General features: G+C 34.9%; 1 protein-coding gene across 1 annotated transcript; it reads left to right on the top strand.

Annotated features, from left to right (window-relative positions):
- Window positions 1-4783: 4783 nt before the first annotated feature.
- LOC132030941 (receptor-like protein Cf-9 homolog) lies at window positions 4784-6738 on the top strand. The gene has a single exon (XM_059420749.1). It carries the CDS (start codon window positions 5874-5876, stop codon window positions 6666-6668), a length of 795 nt encoding a protein of 264 aa, XP_059276732.1. The 5' UTR covers window positions 4784-5873; the 3' UTR covers window positions 6669-6738.
- The last annotated feature ends 12249 nt before the right edge of the window (window positions 6739-18987 follow it).

Genomic DNA, 18987 nt, shown 5'->3' on the forward strand with positions numbered 1-18987 from the left:
ACCGCATTTCACGATGTGTGTATGGATTTACGGACGCCACATCCGCTCGCAAGACGGCACGTTACTCGCCATTTGCGTCCATCTCATTCGGGGTTTAGACATTGTCTTTCTCTGTTTAGTTTGCATCTAAAGGTATGCTGGGGGCCTTGTCCTAGCAAGTATGTTACGTGTTTCAGACTCATGTTAGAGGTTTCATAGACAAGACAAGTGTCATGCTAGACTTCAGAGTTGTTTAGCCGGTTTGGCTCATTTATGATATTGTCCCCATTCATGACTTAACCAAGTACTTGTGTTTAATAGTATGACTTATTATGTTTTACAAAAGCTCATCATGCACTTCACTTTATAATTCCGCTCATGTATGCCTCATGATGATTCAACAAGCCATGTGGTTCGCTCGGTCACATGCAGTCAGGCACCGAGTGCCGTGTTACACCCAGGCCATGGTTCGAGGCGTGACAGATTTTAACCCCATTCATGCACTAGTTTGTTTTACTACATCTCTTGTCAATGCTTTTGTTAGTGGATCTGCCAAATTCTTATTTGATCTCACGTACACAATAGCGATAGTCTCACTTGTGACTAATTCTCTTATATAAGCATGTCTTAAGCTTATATGTCTTGATTTCCCATTATATATCTTATTGTGAGCCACAAACATGGTAGTCTCGCTATCACAAAATATCGAAATGGTTGACATAGGTTGTGGTCACAACTTTATGTCTAATAACATATTCCTTAGCCATTCCGCTTCTTTTTCCAGCAGCTGCTAATGCTATAAATTCAGATTCCATGGTCGAATGGGAAATACAAGTTTGTTTCTTGGATGACCAACTAATTGCACCACCCCTAGAGTAAATATCCAACCTGAAGTGGATCTATTATCGTTAATACTTGTAATCCTACTTCCATCAGAATATCATTCTAACACAGTAGAAAAACCATTATAACAAATGCCTAAGTGTTTTGTATTTCTTAAATATCCAAGTACTCTAGTTATTGCTTTCCAATGATCATTACTTGGATTACTAGTAAAGCTTGAAAGCTTACAAACAACAAATGCTATGTCAGGTCTCGTACAATGCATTCCATACATCATACTACCTATTGCACTTGCATACTCTAGTTGTGCTACTGCTCTCCCAGTATTTTCAGTTAGCTTGACACTAGAGTCGTAAGGAGTATTAAATTCCTTTATGCCTAAATGGCTGAACTTGTTAAGTATCTTATCAATGTAATGTGATTGAGATAAGGTCACCTTTCTATTATCTCTGTTGACTTTGATACCCAAAATAGTATAAGTCTTTCATCTTAAAAATTGAAGTTAGATACTTCTTAGTTTCAGTAATACCAAGCATATTCATACTAAAAATCAACATGTCATCAATATATAGACAAATGATTGATAAGGGGGTTCAAGAAAAAGGGACTGGATGAAAAAGGGTTAAAAAAGTGTCGTTACAGAGAATCGAACCCGCAACCATGGGCTCAATAGTAGACGCCTCAGCCACTAAGCTGAGTTCTCCAATAAGTTAAGGGGATGCAACATTAATATTTATACATGAATAAAAAAATTGACCCCATATATATAGTGCAATTTTCCGACGAAGTGGGTTCGATTGACACCCCTTGCACTCCTGTAGTTCCGCCCCTACAACCCATCCAGTCTCCTTTGAACCCAAATCCCTATTCTTATTTCCCTCAACCAGCACTCCATCTTCACTTTGGTGTAATCACCCCAGTGTTGAGATTTCCATTGGGTGCTTCTGCCCAGATGCTTTTTCTATTCAGGTATGATACGTTCTCAATTTGTACTTAAAAGGATGTACTGCGAAGTGTTACAATGATCGCATTATGCGTATTTAACCCATGTGAATACATGGAGGTAAAGAACATCGTTTTACTGATTCTTCAGTTCACTCCCTCAATCTCTCTCACACACACATATCTGTTCTGCTGGCCTGGTTTAAGACTTTAAGTTGGCGATGTGGACCTCTAATAGGAGGCCACGTGTAAAACCTGGTATTTTAAAACCAGTCATTTGATATGTTAACGGTAAGTGGCATGGATGAGCCATTTCTGTCACGCCGATGACATATATGAGTCCAACTATTAACGAGTGGTATAAATAAACTATTTCCGATAGTTCGATGACATATTTTCGCTTTTTCCCTTTAATTTACTTGGACTAGTGGATTTCGAACAAGGGCGGAGGCCAAGCAGTGTCACCTGATGCTGCTTGGTCGAAAAATTATACAGATATACATTATGCAAAAATAAAAAATAACGTATCGATATATAAACGACATTATCGAACCCAATGCCAGTCAAACACATCACTCATTTAATCACGATGAAGGGCTCGAGCCCCACCTCAAATTTATATGTCTTAAATTTTTCTTTTCATTTGTTAAAATAAGTCAAGTCTTATGGAATCAAACCCTCACTTTCTTGCACTAACAATTAACATCACTATGCCAAAGCTCCTTTTAGTGTCACAAAGCTCCTTTTAGTGTCTTAAAATGAAGAAAAAATGACTTACTTAAATTCATGTCTAACGAGGTTATCATCAATACTAAATAAAATATAAAAAGTGAACTGGTTAAAACACACATAAACTATTATAATTTCACGAGTTCATACCTCAACTATCCAGCGTTCCCGTTACATACCTAAACAATCACACCATGTATATTAAAACACACCTCGTTGTCGAGTTGGCCAAATTTTTGAATTACTCGACAGTTAACGCGCCGGGGCTTAAAAATAAAAAGGGGTCCACGTGCCGTCTATTAAGGCTAATTGAGCTGACCAATTTTAAAAATAAAGTGAAAAAGCGCAAATATGCCATCGAACTATCGAAAATGACTCATTTATGCTACTCATTAATAGTTGGGCTCATTTATGCCATCGGTGACCGAAATGGCTCATCCATGCCACTTACCGATAACAGCTCAAATGGCTGGTTTTAAAATACCATATTTTACATGTGGCCTCCAATTAGAGGTCCACATCGCCAATTTAAACCAGCCCAAATTAAATCCCAAATAAAATTAAAACCCGACCCACCCAAAAACCCTTTTAACCCAAATCTCTATTCTTATTTCCCTCATCCACATTATACATCAAAACAAAAAACCCTAACTGAAGTCGATTTCTTGGTTTGAAGAACTCTCTCTCCTAATTGGGAAAACCATTATTGCTTCATACACTTTCTCAATCGATTGATATGTTCTTTTTAGAGAAAATTATTGGTTTGTGGACCAACAAGAAATCTTCTATATCTGTTTAAGTATATAATTGGAACACTGGATAGTTGAGGTATGAAACTTGAGAAAGTGTAAGAGCTTAGGTGTGTTTAACATATTCACTTAAACATAAAACTTGTCAAAAAGACGTGTAGCAATATACTTGGGATTATATAGTCTAAATTGTGTCTTTTTAATATGATATCATTACAACACATTGTTATTTGTTCTCCTCTTTCAAAGTTGACACCACTTATTAATTATTTTTGCGCACAGTTTGGATGTCAGATGGTTAAACAATAAAGACTCGAGAATAGATACATTCAATTTTCCTTTTTGTTTTTGTGGCGAAAAATTATTTTTCTCTTAAATTCACTTAAGTAGAAAGGAGCACTATATGATGCAGCAATCTTTCTTGGCTTAATCTACTGACACCAAAAATCTTAAGCTTAAACTAGTTTAAAGTGATTCTGTAATAATATTTTAAAGTGAAATTTTTAAGATGCTTTATCTTTCTTTCTAAATCTTTCAAGAAATTGCGTAGGATTTTTTGAAAGTCCACTATTTAAAATCGTCCTATATAAATCACTAAGATTTAATTAGGAACTAACACATAGCTTAGCATTCTTGATTTCTTCTAATACAAACTTTTTATATCTTTGTGACAAAACATGGACACAAGGCAATTCTTAATTCTGTCCTTTCTCTGTCTCTGTCAGCTTTGTTTTTCTTCATCCATACCTCATTTGTGCTGCAAAGATGAAAACATTTCCCTTCTAAAATTCAAGAAAATGCCTACTCTTTTATATCCCTTTGTTTGTTTGACTGATCGGTGTGATGAGCCTTAAAAATGAGTACATGGAACATGAGCAGAGATTGCTGCTTATGGGATGGTGTGATATGTGATGAGATGACTGGCCATGTCATTGAACTTGACCTCACTTACAGCTGTCTTGGAGTGAAGATTCATTCCAATAGCAGCCTCTTCCAGCTCTCTCATCTCTAAAGATTTGACCTTTCTTTTAATAACTTCTATAATTCTCACATCTCGCCTGAATTTGGTAGGTTTATGAGCTTGACACATCTTGATCTTTCCTACTCGTCTTTCTCAGGTCAAATTCCTTCTGAAGTGGTCCTAAATTGCTAAGATTCACAACCCATGATTTTAAATTGCTCCTTCAGAATTTGACCCACTTAAGAGAGATTAATCTTAGTGGTGTGAACATCTCTTCCACCATTCCTACGAATATCTCTTCTATTTTAACAACTCTGAGGCTGGGAGATACAGAATTGTATAGGATAACGCCTAAGAGTATTTTTCACTGGCCCAACCTAGAAAGACTTGACTTATTCGACAACGATCAGCTCAATGTTTATTTTTTGAAGACCAAATGGAACAGCAATGCATCTCTCATAGAGTTAGATCTTAGTGAGGTGAATTTTTCTGATAATTTTTCTAAGTCTCTTGGCTATCTAACTTCACTGCAGGCCCTGGTACGTTATTCGTGCAATCTCTTGGGGCCTATTCTTGAATCTCTTTCGAATCTCACCCACATAGAGTCTTTGTACCTTGAAGATAACTCCCTGAATGGATCAATACCATCATGGATATTCTCCCAAATTCCATCAATAAGGAGTCTAGACTTGAGTAATAACCACTTTTCTGGCCAGCTTGAGGATTTCAAGTACAATACACTAGTCTGGATTTACTTATAAGGGAATCCGCTGCAAGGCCATCTTCCCAAGTCAATTCAAAAACTAGTGAACCTAACAAGGCTTGATCTTTCATCAAATAATTTTAGTGGCAATATAGATGTCAGCTTGTTTTCAGACCTTAAATATCTTACGGATCTTGATCTTTCATATAATCGTATCTCATTGACCAATGAGAACATAGTTAAATTTACTTTGCCCGAATATCTCGATACCTTACAGTTAGTTGCATGTGAAGTGTAAGAATTAGAATTTTTGAGTTCCGCAAAGAAACTTGAGGTGTTGGATCTTTCATATAATAAGCTTCAAGGAAGGATTCCTAATTGGGCATGGTCTAACTGGATGTTTTCATTGAGAAATTTTAATATATCCCACAATATGTTGACGAGTTTGGATTCAATTTCTATTTCTGATTGATTTGCGATCCAATTTGCTTCAAGGTTCAATACATATTCTGCCAAATTCCACGTTATACTTCTTCATATCTGAACATAATCTAAGTGGGAAGATACCTTTGTCTATTTGCAATTTGATGTCATTGCAAATTCTAGATTTGACCAGAAACAATTTGCGCAGAGAAATTCTGCAATGTTTGGGCAATATCACTGCTCTTGAGATTTTGGATATGCGTCGCAACAATCATTCGGGGGCTCTTCCAACAACTTTCAGCATTGAAAGTTCACTTAGAAACTTCAACTTGCATAGTAATAAATTACAGGGGAGAATCCCCTGGCCCGATCTTTGGCCAATTGCAAAAGGTTGTAAGTTCTTGATTTAGGAGATAATCACCTCAACGACATATTCCTCATGTGGTGGAACTCTGCCAAAGCTACAAGTTTAAGTTTGAGATCCAATAAATTGCATGGACCCATCAGAATTTCAATGATTAAAAACATATTTCCTCATCTTTGAATGTTAGATCTCTCTTCCAATGCCTTCATAGGAAACTTCCTAGTGTGGCTCTTGAAAGCCATGAGGACAATTGATCACACAATGAAGGCACCAATTGATGAAGGAGATGGATATTACCAAGACTCGGTAGCTATCGTAACAAAGGGATTGGAGCTTGAAGTTGTGAGAATCTTGTTTCTGTACACCACTATCGATCTTTCAAACAAAAAATTTGAAGGACATATTCCTAGTGTTTTGGGAGATCTCATTGCACTTCGGGTGCTGAATTTGTCTCATAATGGATTGCGAGGTCATATACCATCATCACTTGGAAATTTATCTGTAGTCAAATCCTTGGACCTTTCTTGTAACCATCTTTTGGGAGAGATACCACAACAACTCGCTTCTCTTACATATCTCGAATTCTCAAATCTCTTCCACAATCATCTCAAAGGGTGCATTCCTCAAGGGAATCAATTGCATACCTTTGAGAACAATTCATATGAAGGTAATGATGGATTACATGGATTCCCAGTTTCTTGCAACGATCATGTATCAGAGACAAATTATACCGTATTTGCATTAGACAATCAAGACAACAATTCTGAATTTCTAAATGATTTTCGGAAAGCTGCTCTTATGGGCTATAGTAGTGGACTATGTAGTGGGTTATCCATAGTATATTTCATGATTTCAACTGGAAATCCAAAATGGCTTGCAAGAATCATTGTGGAACTGGAACACAAAATTACTATGCGAAGGAGAAAGAAGTTGCGATGTCAAAGGAATCACAGAAGAAGAAATAATCCATTGTAGACAAGTTATTAATTGAGCAAGATTTGATTTCAGAACTTTAGGTATTCAAGTTAATCACTATGTTGATCTTTTAGTTTATTGTAATTATCTAATGTTTATACTTTTTCAGAACTTTAGGTATTCAAGTTAATCACTATGTTGATCTTTTAGTTTATTGTAAGTATCTAATGTTTATACTTTTGTTATAACAATTAAGCAAGATCTATACTGAGCATAATTGTATTTACAATAATTTCAATAAATAGAAGATTTTGAAAAGGATTAGCCTTAGTTGATGTTTTAAGCTAGTAAAAATTTAACTATATATAACATACGACGGAGGAGGAATCAATTCAATAAAATTTCAAATCTTTACCACAGTTGGAATCTATCATTACAGGTTCTAAGTACAATCCATGATCTAATTATTTAGTAATTGGATGTGTCAACATTGTATAGTTTCATTTTAGCATGGTCTAGCTATAACAACTCTCAATATTTCGAAAAATAATTTACAAGTATTTGACTCGCTATCTTATTTTTCAAAATTTCAGATGTCAAGAATAGGAAGGCATTGGCGTATTGGATTTTGTCAGAGAGAGAAAGGATTCTAAAGAAAAAGATTGGGTCTTGAAGAGAGTTTCTATAGAAAATATGTATTTTTGAAAGCTATAAGATTTGAAAAACCTTGAGCTGATAACTGGAGTATTTTTTTTTTCTTCCCCTTTGTTCACAAGTGTTCTGTACATAATTTATGTACGTCTCTAATAAGTTGTCCTGATTGGTTGTTCTACTTACTGTTTTTTCTGGCAAGGATATATCAAAATGTCTGATTATGGAAATGGGTAGATAAGTCGATGCACATTGCACATGTACACACACAGATCAAGTTAATGGCATTGCAAATGTCTTGGCTGCACCACAACAGTGTGCTGTCGGCAAGATGAATACAGGCAGTCTCAGTGATTATTTCTATCAAACACAAGCATTTTAGCAAATATATAAAGAGATGTAATGTTCAAATTGGTGTGAGACTCGTTGATTTTTATCAAAAGATTCTAGTATGAGAGACCTGTAAACTCTGGCAGGGGAAGTTAAGTGTGAGGGGTTTCCACCAGGTTCTAACCCGCTCTGAAGTTTATAAATTATTCAAAAACAAGAAAAATGTAAAACGTCTTTCCAAAAGAATCCTCACCTTGAACTGCAAAAAGGATTTCATCAACATCTAAATTCTAAAGGATGCTATATATATATGGTGTGAACTTAGGCACCACCAGAGCAATATTTCTTTCCGATAACGACCATTTGAAGCTTATTAGATTGACATAACCCGACGGCATGTATAGTAATGCAGGGAGGGGTCGATCTATACATTGAACATATACCTTTCTTGGGGTAATTAACTGATTAAGTGATGAGTGTAAATTCGATGTTAAGAGTCACTTATGTGGAGACTCTGCTTACTGAAATACCTAAGATTTGTGATCTGAGAAAGAAAAATGATTTATGGAGGTTCATATATATGAGTCCATCCCAATAACTTAGTATTGTGAATAGGGGTGTCAATTATGACCCAAATGATGATGGCCCGTCCAATCGCTCAAAATTTTATGTGTTGGGCTCAAGATAATTTTGTATTGGGTTGATTTTAGCACAACCCAACATAACTCATTTTAGGGTGATCTCCAATTTAGCCCATTTTTAAAATCTACTTTAATTTGGATTTATTGCTTGAGATCTCCAATTTGAACTCACTCCCACCCCCAACCAGCTGTCGCCCCCCCCCCTCTCCCACCATACCACCTTAAAAAAAATTTAAAAAATCTTTTGTGGTATTTTTACACCACCCACCCCCCTGCGACCCCTACCAACTCTCCAATTTTTTTTTTTAAAGAAGTTTTTTGTGATTTTTCACGCTACCTGTGACCACCCCCACCCTCCAAAAAAGTTTAATTTTTTTTAAATAAAAAGTTTCTTTTTGTGGGCCCCCCCCCCCCCCCCCGACACACACACACACACACAACCAAAAGTTTAACTTCTTCTTTTTTATGAAAAGTTTTTAATTTTTTCTTTTTTGGTCTCTTACACCATACCCTCCCCCACCCCAGCCCTACGTCTCCGAATTTTCTACTTCATAGAGTATATTTTATTTTATTTTTATTAAAAAAATGTGAAATTTTCGTGGTTAAATTTGGTGTTGGGTGGGTAGTAAGGGCATGGGTGGGGGTGGGGGTAGGGCTGCGTATCGGATGGTTAGGTTCGGATTTGAAAGTTATCGATTTGTAGACATGTTAAACCGTTAAGGTATCGGTTACTGGGTTATTGGTTAATCGGTTGTTGATCGTTATCGGATCGGTTATCGGTTAAGGTTTAACCGTTAAGATTTCACACGAATATTTTCAAGAACAAAGAACCCATCTTCAAAAACTGAAAGTAGCTTCGAACAAAATTATCCAATTGGAATAGGAAGGACGTAAGTAAACTTGGATCAAAATTATCATAACGTGTCACTGCAGACAGCCAAACACCAATGCATGAGGAAAATAAGAAACATTCTCCAAGCATTTATTGTTCCAAAATGCACTTTCAGGTAGTCACAAGGAAATCACGTATAGTGCATAAGGAAATTGCCGCTAAGGGTTTGCTAAGAGACTAAGTTTCTAAAGTGAGAAATCAAGTGAGCCCTACGTCTAGTCAAGTGATTTTATATATAAAAGGGTATAAGTGTAATTAAATAAACGGAAAAAGGCCAAATATACCCCTGTACTATCGGAAAAGGGCCAAATATACTACTCGTTATGCTTTGGGTTCAAATATACCTCTGACGTTATACTTTGGGTCCAAATATACCCCTATCATTATCTTTTTGGCACAAATATACCCCTCATTTTAACGGAGGGACACATGTCATCATCCTATTGGCCTATTTTAAATTATCTCTGAATTAATTAAATCTAACTCATAACCCGGTGTTCAATTAAAAAACCCATACCCATACCCAAAAAATTTGAGTTAAGGTTCTCTCTTTCACTGAAAAATTAAAAATTCTTATTCATAATGGACAGAATGAATATCCTTTCGTGCCTAATTCTGTTCTTCTTTTATTTTCCAAGGGTAAGCACATGTACTTTCCAAAAACACTCGCTTGTAATTGTCCTAAAACACTTGCATTACGCAAAAAGACGGCATAAAAACGTACCGCATCCATTTCTCAAAAAAAAAAAAAAAAAAAATCAAAATTGTTTGTTTACAAAACCACCGCAAATCTGTAACACCCTTAATTGATTCCTGGTTCCTCTTTTGTAAACACAGCCATTGGACAATACTACTATTGTCGGAAAAAGGATTGCAGAAGCAGCAATTGAAGAAGCTCTCAACCTGAATTTTATGGGTCTTTTAATTGGATATGGGTTATAGGTTGGATTTTAATTAATTAAGAGATAATTTAAAATAGGCCAATAGGACGATGACACGTGTCCCTCGAGGGGTATATTTGTGCCAAAGTATAATGGCAGGGGCATATTTGGGCCCAAAGTATAACAACAAGGGTATGTTTGAACCCAAAGTATAACGAGGGGTATATTTGGCCATTTTCCGATAGTACAGGGGTATATTTGGCCCTTTTTCGTTCAATAAATGGTCATCGGCTCACCCACTAGTAAAAGTGGTCAAACCGAGACCGGAACCGATACCCCAATAACCATAAAACACCCCCTGATACCCGAACCAATAACCCATTAACCTGAACTATTAATCCAATAACCCAATAATTAGTTCGGGTTATTGGTTTAACCGTTAATTTGCACATCCCTAGGTGGGGGTAAAAAAGGTTTCCATTTCTTATAAAAAATTTATAAAAGTAAAGTAAAATATATGAAATAGAAAATTTCATTTCCACGAAAAATATTTTTTTCGGAAATATTTTCCACGGTCCACGAAAAAATGTTTTCGGAAAAAATATTTTTCAAGAAAAATGTATTTCTAGAAAATATTTTATGCGGAAAGCGTTTTCCTAGAAAATAGACTCTTCAAAAAAAAAAAATTGGGTCAAATTGGGCAAGTCATGACCTAATCCATTTTTAGCCCATTTCAGCCCAAATAATTTCTGGGTCAATCTTAGCCCAACCCATTAATGAGCTCAGCCCATTTTAACTATCTCAATTTCAGCCCAACCCGCCCATTTGACACCCCTAATTGTGAATGTGAAAAATCCTTAATTACTTGTAAGAAGCTTAAGATTGCATCAGTTATAATGTTACAGTGGCGAGACCGGTAATGAACTATTTTATTCAGAATTGTAGGTAATTGGTTGCGATATAGTTTGTAGCTTAGCGGAAACAAATAGGCAACCGATATATAGTTCAGAATTGTCATGAGTTGGTCGTCTCTTCACCTATTCTTGTGGGTTGTTTTTACACTTATTTGTGATGTTTTTCTTCTGAGGTTGTGTTTTAGATTTCTGCGATGGATGTGCTTTTAGGAGAATATTGGCCTCGTAATCTGTATAGTCTATTCAATACACCTCACTGAACTTAATTTATTGCCTGAAACACAACCCTTTATATCGGACAGACCTGTTTCACTTAATGAGTAGTAACATCCAAACGAAAATTCGATTCACAATTGTTTGACTCGCTATCTTAGTTTTCAGATGCCAAGAATAAGAAGACGTTTTTTTTCCCCCATCACATAGGAGCGAAAGACTTGAATAAGAAGACGTTGGCATAATGGATTTAGTTTGTTTTTTTTTTGGTTAAACAAATCCACTAGGCAAGGTGGTTAGAGCTAGTTTTTACTCCCTCCGTCCACTTTTACTTGTCACGTTTCGTTTCACGAGAGAGTCAAACTGCATAAACTTTGACCAACATTTTAACATGGAATTTTTCATCATATTAATATGAGAAGAATGTCAACTTATAGTATTTTTCGTATAGTTTCCGAACATCTAAATTTTAGTTTTAAAATATTGAATTAATCTAATTTAATTTAGCTCCGAAAATTAGTCAAATTGACTCTCGAGAAGCGAAACGTGACAAGTAAAAATGGACAGAGGGAATATTTATATAAGGGAAAAAGGTGCGAATATACCTCTAAACTTTGCAATTTAGAGCAGATATACCCCCGTTATAAAAGTGGTGTAAATATACCTCTGTCGTTACAAAATGATGCAAATATACCCCTGCCCTTACACAAATATTGCAAATATACCCTTTTCGCTAACGGGATTTTTTTTTAAAAAAAAAAAAGAATCACTTGGGTTATTTTTTAATTAAAAAAATGCCATGGCTTTAAAATATGCATGGGTAGACTTATTTTTTTTAAAGCCACGGAGATATTTTTTCAAACAAACCAGACCCGACCCACCAGAAATTTTTTTTACCATGTGGCATTAGAAAAATATGTCTACTAAAAACAAAAGAGTTTTTAAAGACACATGACATTTTTTTTATTTAAAAAATAAGCTAAATGATTTTTAAAAAAAATCCCGTTAGTGAAAAGGGTCAGGGGTATATTTGCACCATTTTGTAACGGCAGGGGTGTTGCATCCTATTTTTACCACGGCTAAACAAAGTACAACTTATGAGGCTCTAAAAGGATTAATTATGTACAGAGTCGCCACCTAGCATTTAAGGTATACTAGGATACCTCTAAGTTATTAATATATGTGACTTAAAAATAGTCCGCGAAAACAAGTGAGATTCTGGGTAAAGATTCAAATTGGGTTCAAATTATTCCGAAGGGAATGTTTTAAGCATCCTTCAAAATCTACAAAATATGGTCCCCGACTGGACCTGATTTGATTGCATAAGGGTTGTGTAAAAATGATTGGTTATTATGTACAAAGAATTATAAAATGTTCGAACAAAGAATAATGAATGTGAATGTTATGCAGTAAAATGTGAATATATGTGCATGTATGAAAATATATATAACAAGATAGAAAAGTAAAGTATAAAAATTATTGTATTTATGAACTTATATAAGAATAATCTTTGAGTTTTTAAAAGAATTAGAATTCAAAATATATATAAGAAAAAGCCCGTAAAGAATGACTTAAAGAATGAAAGTTGATCTATAAAGGATAAGTTGCCACTGAAACATTTAATTGAAAAATAAATAAAGTATAGAAAGAAGGGGAGTAAAATGGCTAACAATATTAGCTAATAAAATTAATTATTAATGGAGCTGAAGAATGAATGTAACATAAAATATTTAAAAAAAATGACTGAATGTAATGATTTTTTTTTTTTTTTTTGGTTTTCAAGGGAACATGAGCGCTTAAAAGATATTTACAAATGTTTAAGAGAATTAATTTAAAAGACTGATTTTAGTAAACAAACATAAGATACGCAATGTCAAGAATATTAACAAATATGAGTGCAGTTTTATGAATAAGATGTGATATTTTTTTTTAAAATTGTGTTTATTACATAGCAGGGAGGGGAAGGGAAAATGGATTACAATGTGGGGATTCGAACCCTCACCAACTAGGTGAGAGTTCAGGTAGCCAACCAACTGAGCTACTAAATCCCTACAATAAGATGTGATATAAGGAAAGCATATAAGTGAAATAAAATAATAACGACCTAATGTTAATTTGCCTAAAACACGTAGTGAACTTTAAATAAAAAATGTGTAACATTAATAAATAAATACCACCAATCGGCACCCCAAAAAATAAAGTTTCACTATATTTTATTCTTTGTATAATTTAAGAACATAAAAGTAAATACAGATAGAAATCCGAAAAGATCTTTGAGAGTCGTCTTCGGAAAGTAACTCTGGATACCTACATAAAACTTAATAAAAATGTTAGTAATGGATAAATATTTACTAAATGAATTAACGAAACAACAATAAATATATATTGCGATTTAAAATTAAAAAAAAACCGTCTTATGTGCAGGGAGGCCTCGAAAATCGACGGCAATTTCTTCATCGGCCAAATATATTATTTGTTTTTTTAACTCACAAAAGAAAAACAATTAGTAGAAAATTGATGAACAAACACCCAAAATGAAATAAAACAGTCCATCAACCCAGCATAGTTCACCGGAGATTGAGGTTTTCTTTTCTTCAGTAAGGTAGTGGCGTCAGAGCTCCTTGAGCAAAATCAATGGGGGTTGGAAGTGGTGAGCAAATAAAAAGGAGAAATAGTCTCTCCCAGAATCAAAGAGATGAGAGGAGTTTGTGAGTATGAGAAAGGGAGAAAGGTGAGAAAGTCTTCTTCTTCTTTTTTTTTTTTTTCAAAAGAAAGAGGCACGAAAGAGTTTAAAAAGAAAGATCAGCAAAGTCTTCAAAGTTACGTAAGAGGAAAAAAAGTTAGAAGGAAAAGTCTTCAAAGTTAGAAAAAGAATGTAGAGAAGTTTGAAAAGGAAGGTGTAGGTAAAGAAAAAACGGAAAAGGTCCAGATGTGCCCTTCTACTATACGAAATTGCACGGATATGCCCGTCGTTAAAAGTTGGTCTCACATATACCCTTAACGTTACTTTTTGGGTTACTCATGCCCTTGATTTAACGGAAACCTGACAAAAATATTGGAGGGCAGATTTGTGCAGTTTCGCACAGTATTGGGGCATATTTGATCCACTGAAATTCCTAAATATTATGGCAAAAAATAAAAACATGGCACAAAATATCATTGCATTCCGAAACATAAAAAACATTTGCAATTACAATCCATGCATCCACCATTACATTACATTACATCTAAATTATACAACTAAAAGATCAAATGCAATTACAATCACCTTTTAAAGATTGTTTTCACAAACAAGAGCACCATTTTCCCTATTCAAAAGATTTGTTTTACTAATGATAATATCATTTTTATTTTTCAATTTGTTGATGATCTGGATAGTTTTTTCTGGATATTTTTCGTCTTTCTACATGATAATGCATGCAACAACTGCCGCACAAAACATAAACATAAAAAAAATTCATCACAGTTCTGTCCCAAAAAAAAAAAAAAATCACAAGTCTAATGTAAGTCATTATAGATCACAAAAAAATCACAAGTCATTACAGATCTACTAAATTTCTGTTACGCGTGGAATTCGCGAAAGGGCAATACCACATTGAATTTTATATAAGACCGTATAAATGCTTAAATGTAATATTCTCTCTATTATTGTTATCAAAGTTTCAGCACTATGGGAGACGTATTTTCAGGCGTCATAAGTCTAATGTAAGTTATCTTTTTTTCCTTGTGATTTTTTTTTGTGGCAAATCTGTAATGAATTTTTTTGTTTTTTTATGTTTATGTTTTGTGCGGCAGTTGTTGCATGCATTATCGTGTAGATACTGGGACTGGAAGAAGAAAAATATCCAGGTCATCAATAAATTGAAAAATAAAATAATATCATCATTAGTAAAACAAATCTTTTGAAAAGAGAAAATGGTGCTCTTGTTTGTGAAAACAATCTTTAAAAGATGGTTGTAGTTGCATTTAATCTTTTAGTTGTATAATTTAGGGATAAGGCACCATTACCCCCTGAACTATACCCGAATTTGCTACGACACACCTTACCTTTCCCAGGGTCCTATTACCCCCCTAAACTTATTTAAAACGGAATAATTACCCCCTAAACGCGATGTGGCAAAGAGAGTGTGTTTCACTCTCTTCGAGAGAGTGAAAACATAAAAAAGGGGAAAACTTAATTTTTTTTTCTTAAAAATCTGCATTTTCTTAAAATTTGAAAATAAATCAAGTCTTCCACATTTAGTTTTAAAAAAAGGGTTTTCCACATGTTAAGAAAATAATTATTTTTTTCAAAATTTTATAAAAATTCGGTTTTTTCACATTTTGGCAAGAAAAGCACTTTTCCGGATTTTATTTGAAAAATAAAAGTGTCCTAAGAAAATGAAATCATGAAAATCAAGATTTTTTAAGACATTTGAAAAAAATAATCAAGTTTCCATATTTTTAACAAATCCATTTTTTCATATTTAAAAAAAAAAATCATTTTTCAGTTTTTTTTTCTTTTTCAAAAACGGGTTTTAAAAAAAAAAAACAAATTTTCAATTTTTTTTTTAAAAAGGGTTTTAAAAATCCTTTTTTTAAAAGAAAATTCAGTTTTTAATCCATGTTTTTAGTTTTTTTTTTTTTTTTTAAATGGGTTTAAAAAAAAATCAAATTTTCAAATTAAAAAAAAAAACGGGTTTTAAAACTCATTTATTTTTAATGAAAATTCAGTTTTTTATTTTTATTTTAAAAAAAATTGACACGTGGTAAAAAATTAAAAAAAAAGAAGAAAATAAATAAATACACATGTGGCAAGGAGAGTGTATGTCACTCTCCCATATGAGAGTGGGCATCAGCTTTTAGGGGGGTAATTATTCCGTTTTAAATAAGTTTAGGGGGATAATAGGACCCTGGGAAAGGTAAGGTGTGTCGTAGCAAATTCGGGTATAGTTCAGGGGGGTAATGGTGCCTTATCCCTATAATTTAGATGTAATGTAATGGTGGATGCATGGATTGTAATTGCAAATATTTTTTCTGTTTTGGAATGCAATGATATTTTGTGCCATATTTTTTATTTTTTGCAATAATATTTAGGAATTTCAGTAGATCAAATATGCCCCTATACTATGCGAAACTGCACAAATCTGCCTTCCAATATTTTTTTCTGGCTTCCGTTAAATCAAGGGCATGAGTAACCCAAAAAGTAACGTTAAGGACATATGTGAGATCACCTTTTAACGACGGGCATATCCGTGCAATTTCGTATAGTAGAAGGGCAGATCTGGACCTTTTCCGAAGAAAAAAAGATATGTGCAAAAGTGGCTTTGAAAAAAAAGCCAAAATTAAAGGAACATGTTTCCCTTTTGCTTGGGAGTAAGAATTGGGATGTGATTTGATATCAACGGATAATTTAACCAAAAATGTCGGAATTAATTGTGTTTGCGATAAACTCTTCCGATTTTCTGTACTAATGGACTGTATTAAATTACAACTAAACACATATAAGAAATGTAAGTATTGATATGAAATTAAAATATGTAAATGAATATGTGATTATTATTTACAAAATATACTATGTTGTAAAGAAATAATAAAAAAAACTAATTATTTACTGAAATAAAATTGCAGTGTTGCCCCGTGTATGTGCAGATGATTGTGAAAAAGTAAAGATTATCGAAATTAATTTAAATGACAATAAATTGATAAAAATTCTAATATTTGCATAAATATGGATAATTATCAATAAATTGTGTTAAAATTAAAAAAACGTGTAAAAAGTTGTATCTTGTGCCATTTAACGACTGGGATCACTGAGACGTTAATTTCAAGCACGATGAGCCAAAATTGGGTGACAACAGCTACCCCTTTTTGACCGGAGATGATGTAGAAGTCTTCGGGCGAAAATGTTGACTTGTAGCCAATTTTGGCTCGACAAAGAATTGTATTGACAAATTAAGGCCGAACGCTAATTTCTAAGTTGCCTATATGAGATTACAGGGGTATCATGGCATGTGAGTTATAAAGATGATATGAAAGGAGGTGAAAAAATTGGTTACCACCCGTTCAACTTGCTCAACATTGTGTGGATCGCATGGTCAAAGGATGCCATCCATTTATCGCAGCTATTCCGATGCTAACTCCGGTGTTAGGGGAGCCTTGTTACACTAGGGTCACCGATTGCTAGCTATTATTATAATGCAAATTCCGGCATTAGCAGAGCCTTGGTAAAATAGAGTCACTGGTTGTTGTCTTTGACTCTGATGCAAACTCTGGTGTTAACAGTCTGTTAATTTAAATAAAAAAATATGTGCACTTCGACGAGCTGTTGCGAAAAGTAAACATCTTTGCTTCGGTGTGGATGTAATGCTGTTGTAGGAAGAAACTCCTTTGCTTTAGCGGAAATGTAGTGCTGGTGTAGAAAAGAACGCCTATGCTTCAGCGAAAATGCAGTGCTGGTGCGAAGGTAACACCTTTGCTTCAGCGGGAATGCAGTGTTTTTGCAGGAGATAACGCCTTTGCTTTGGCGGGAATACAGTGCTAGTGCGGAGATAATGCCTTTGCTTCGGCAAAAATGCGTCTTGGTGCGAGAAGATAACGCTTGCTTGCCGGCGTAAAATGCGATCTTGGTGCGAGAGATAACGCTTTTGCGAAGGCAAAAATGTAGTGTTGGTGCAGAAATAATGCCTTTGCTTCGGCAAAATGCAGTGCTGGTGCGGAAGATAACGCCTTTGCTTCGGCAAAAATCGCGTCTTTGGTGCAGAAGATAACGCCTTTTCTTTGGCAGAAATTGCAGTGCTGGTGTAGAAGATAACGCCTTTGCTTCGACGGAGAATGCAATCTTTGGTGCAGAAGATAACGTCTTTGCTTCGGCTAAGAATGCAGTGCTGGTGCATAGGATAACGCCTTTTCTTCGGCGGAGAATGCAGGTACAGAAGATAACGCCTTTGCTTCGGCGGAAAATGCAGGTACAGAAGATAACGCCTTAGCTTCGGTGTAAATGCAGTGCTGGTGTGAAAAGTAACGCCTTTGCTTCTGCGGATAATGCAATGCTGGTGCATAGGATAATGCCTTTGCTTCGGCGGAGAATGCAGGTGCAGAAGATAACGTCTTTGCTTCGGCATAAATACAGTATCAATCCAGAGAGTAAAGCCTTTGGATTATGATGCAAAAGGTAAGGTCCTTGGGCCATGAAATGGTGTCTTTAGGCGATGAAGATGATGCCTTTAGACTATGACGCCCTCGGTGTCCTGTTGTGAGGCTGGACGAGCCAATGCTGTGTCCTACTGTGGGGCTGGACGAGCCCATGCTGTGTCCTACTGTGGGGCTGGACGAGCCCGTGCTTTTTATCTCGAAATACGCCATTGGTGAAATTTTTGAGGGCCCTCTCAAAAATTCTGTCGATTCAGAAAACAGAAAAATTCTCGTACTTCCCGCGAAATGTGATGTCCCTTCTTGCCGAATTTTTGAGGTTTACTCAAAAATGCTGCCCCGGTTTCATGCTTCAACGGAGAAATATGAGGATTTTTTCATGATGAGACCAGATGTTGATACCCTGTAGAGTTAATGACAACACAACAACATTTGAATTGTATTTCCAATGCAAAAATTAAGAAAAATAGCAAAATCATGAAAGCAAAAATCTAGCAAAAGTGAAAAATATTTTGGCATTTTTTTTTAATAATAACAATGATTGATAAAATATGCCTCGATTTCAGTTGGTACCAACAATAGTATTGTGCATAAGAATCACCATCATTTACTATCCAACAAACCAAGATCGACTTATTGGTAATTCCTATAGCTTCAAGTGGTACCTCAGACATACCTAAGTATCGACAAGATTGGTTCATTTTGCTTGAAACAAAGATTTTGAAT

This window comes from Lycium ferocissimum, chromosome 1 (genome assembly GCF_029784015.1).
Source record: "Lycium ferocissimum isolate CSIRO_LF1 chromosome 1, AGI_CSIRO_Lferr_CH_V1, whole genome shotgun sequence".
NCBI classification, from domain to species: Eukaryota; Viridiplantae; Streptophyta; class Magnoliopsida; order Solanales; family Solanaceae; genus Lycium; species Lycium ferocissimum.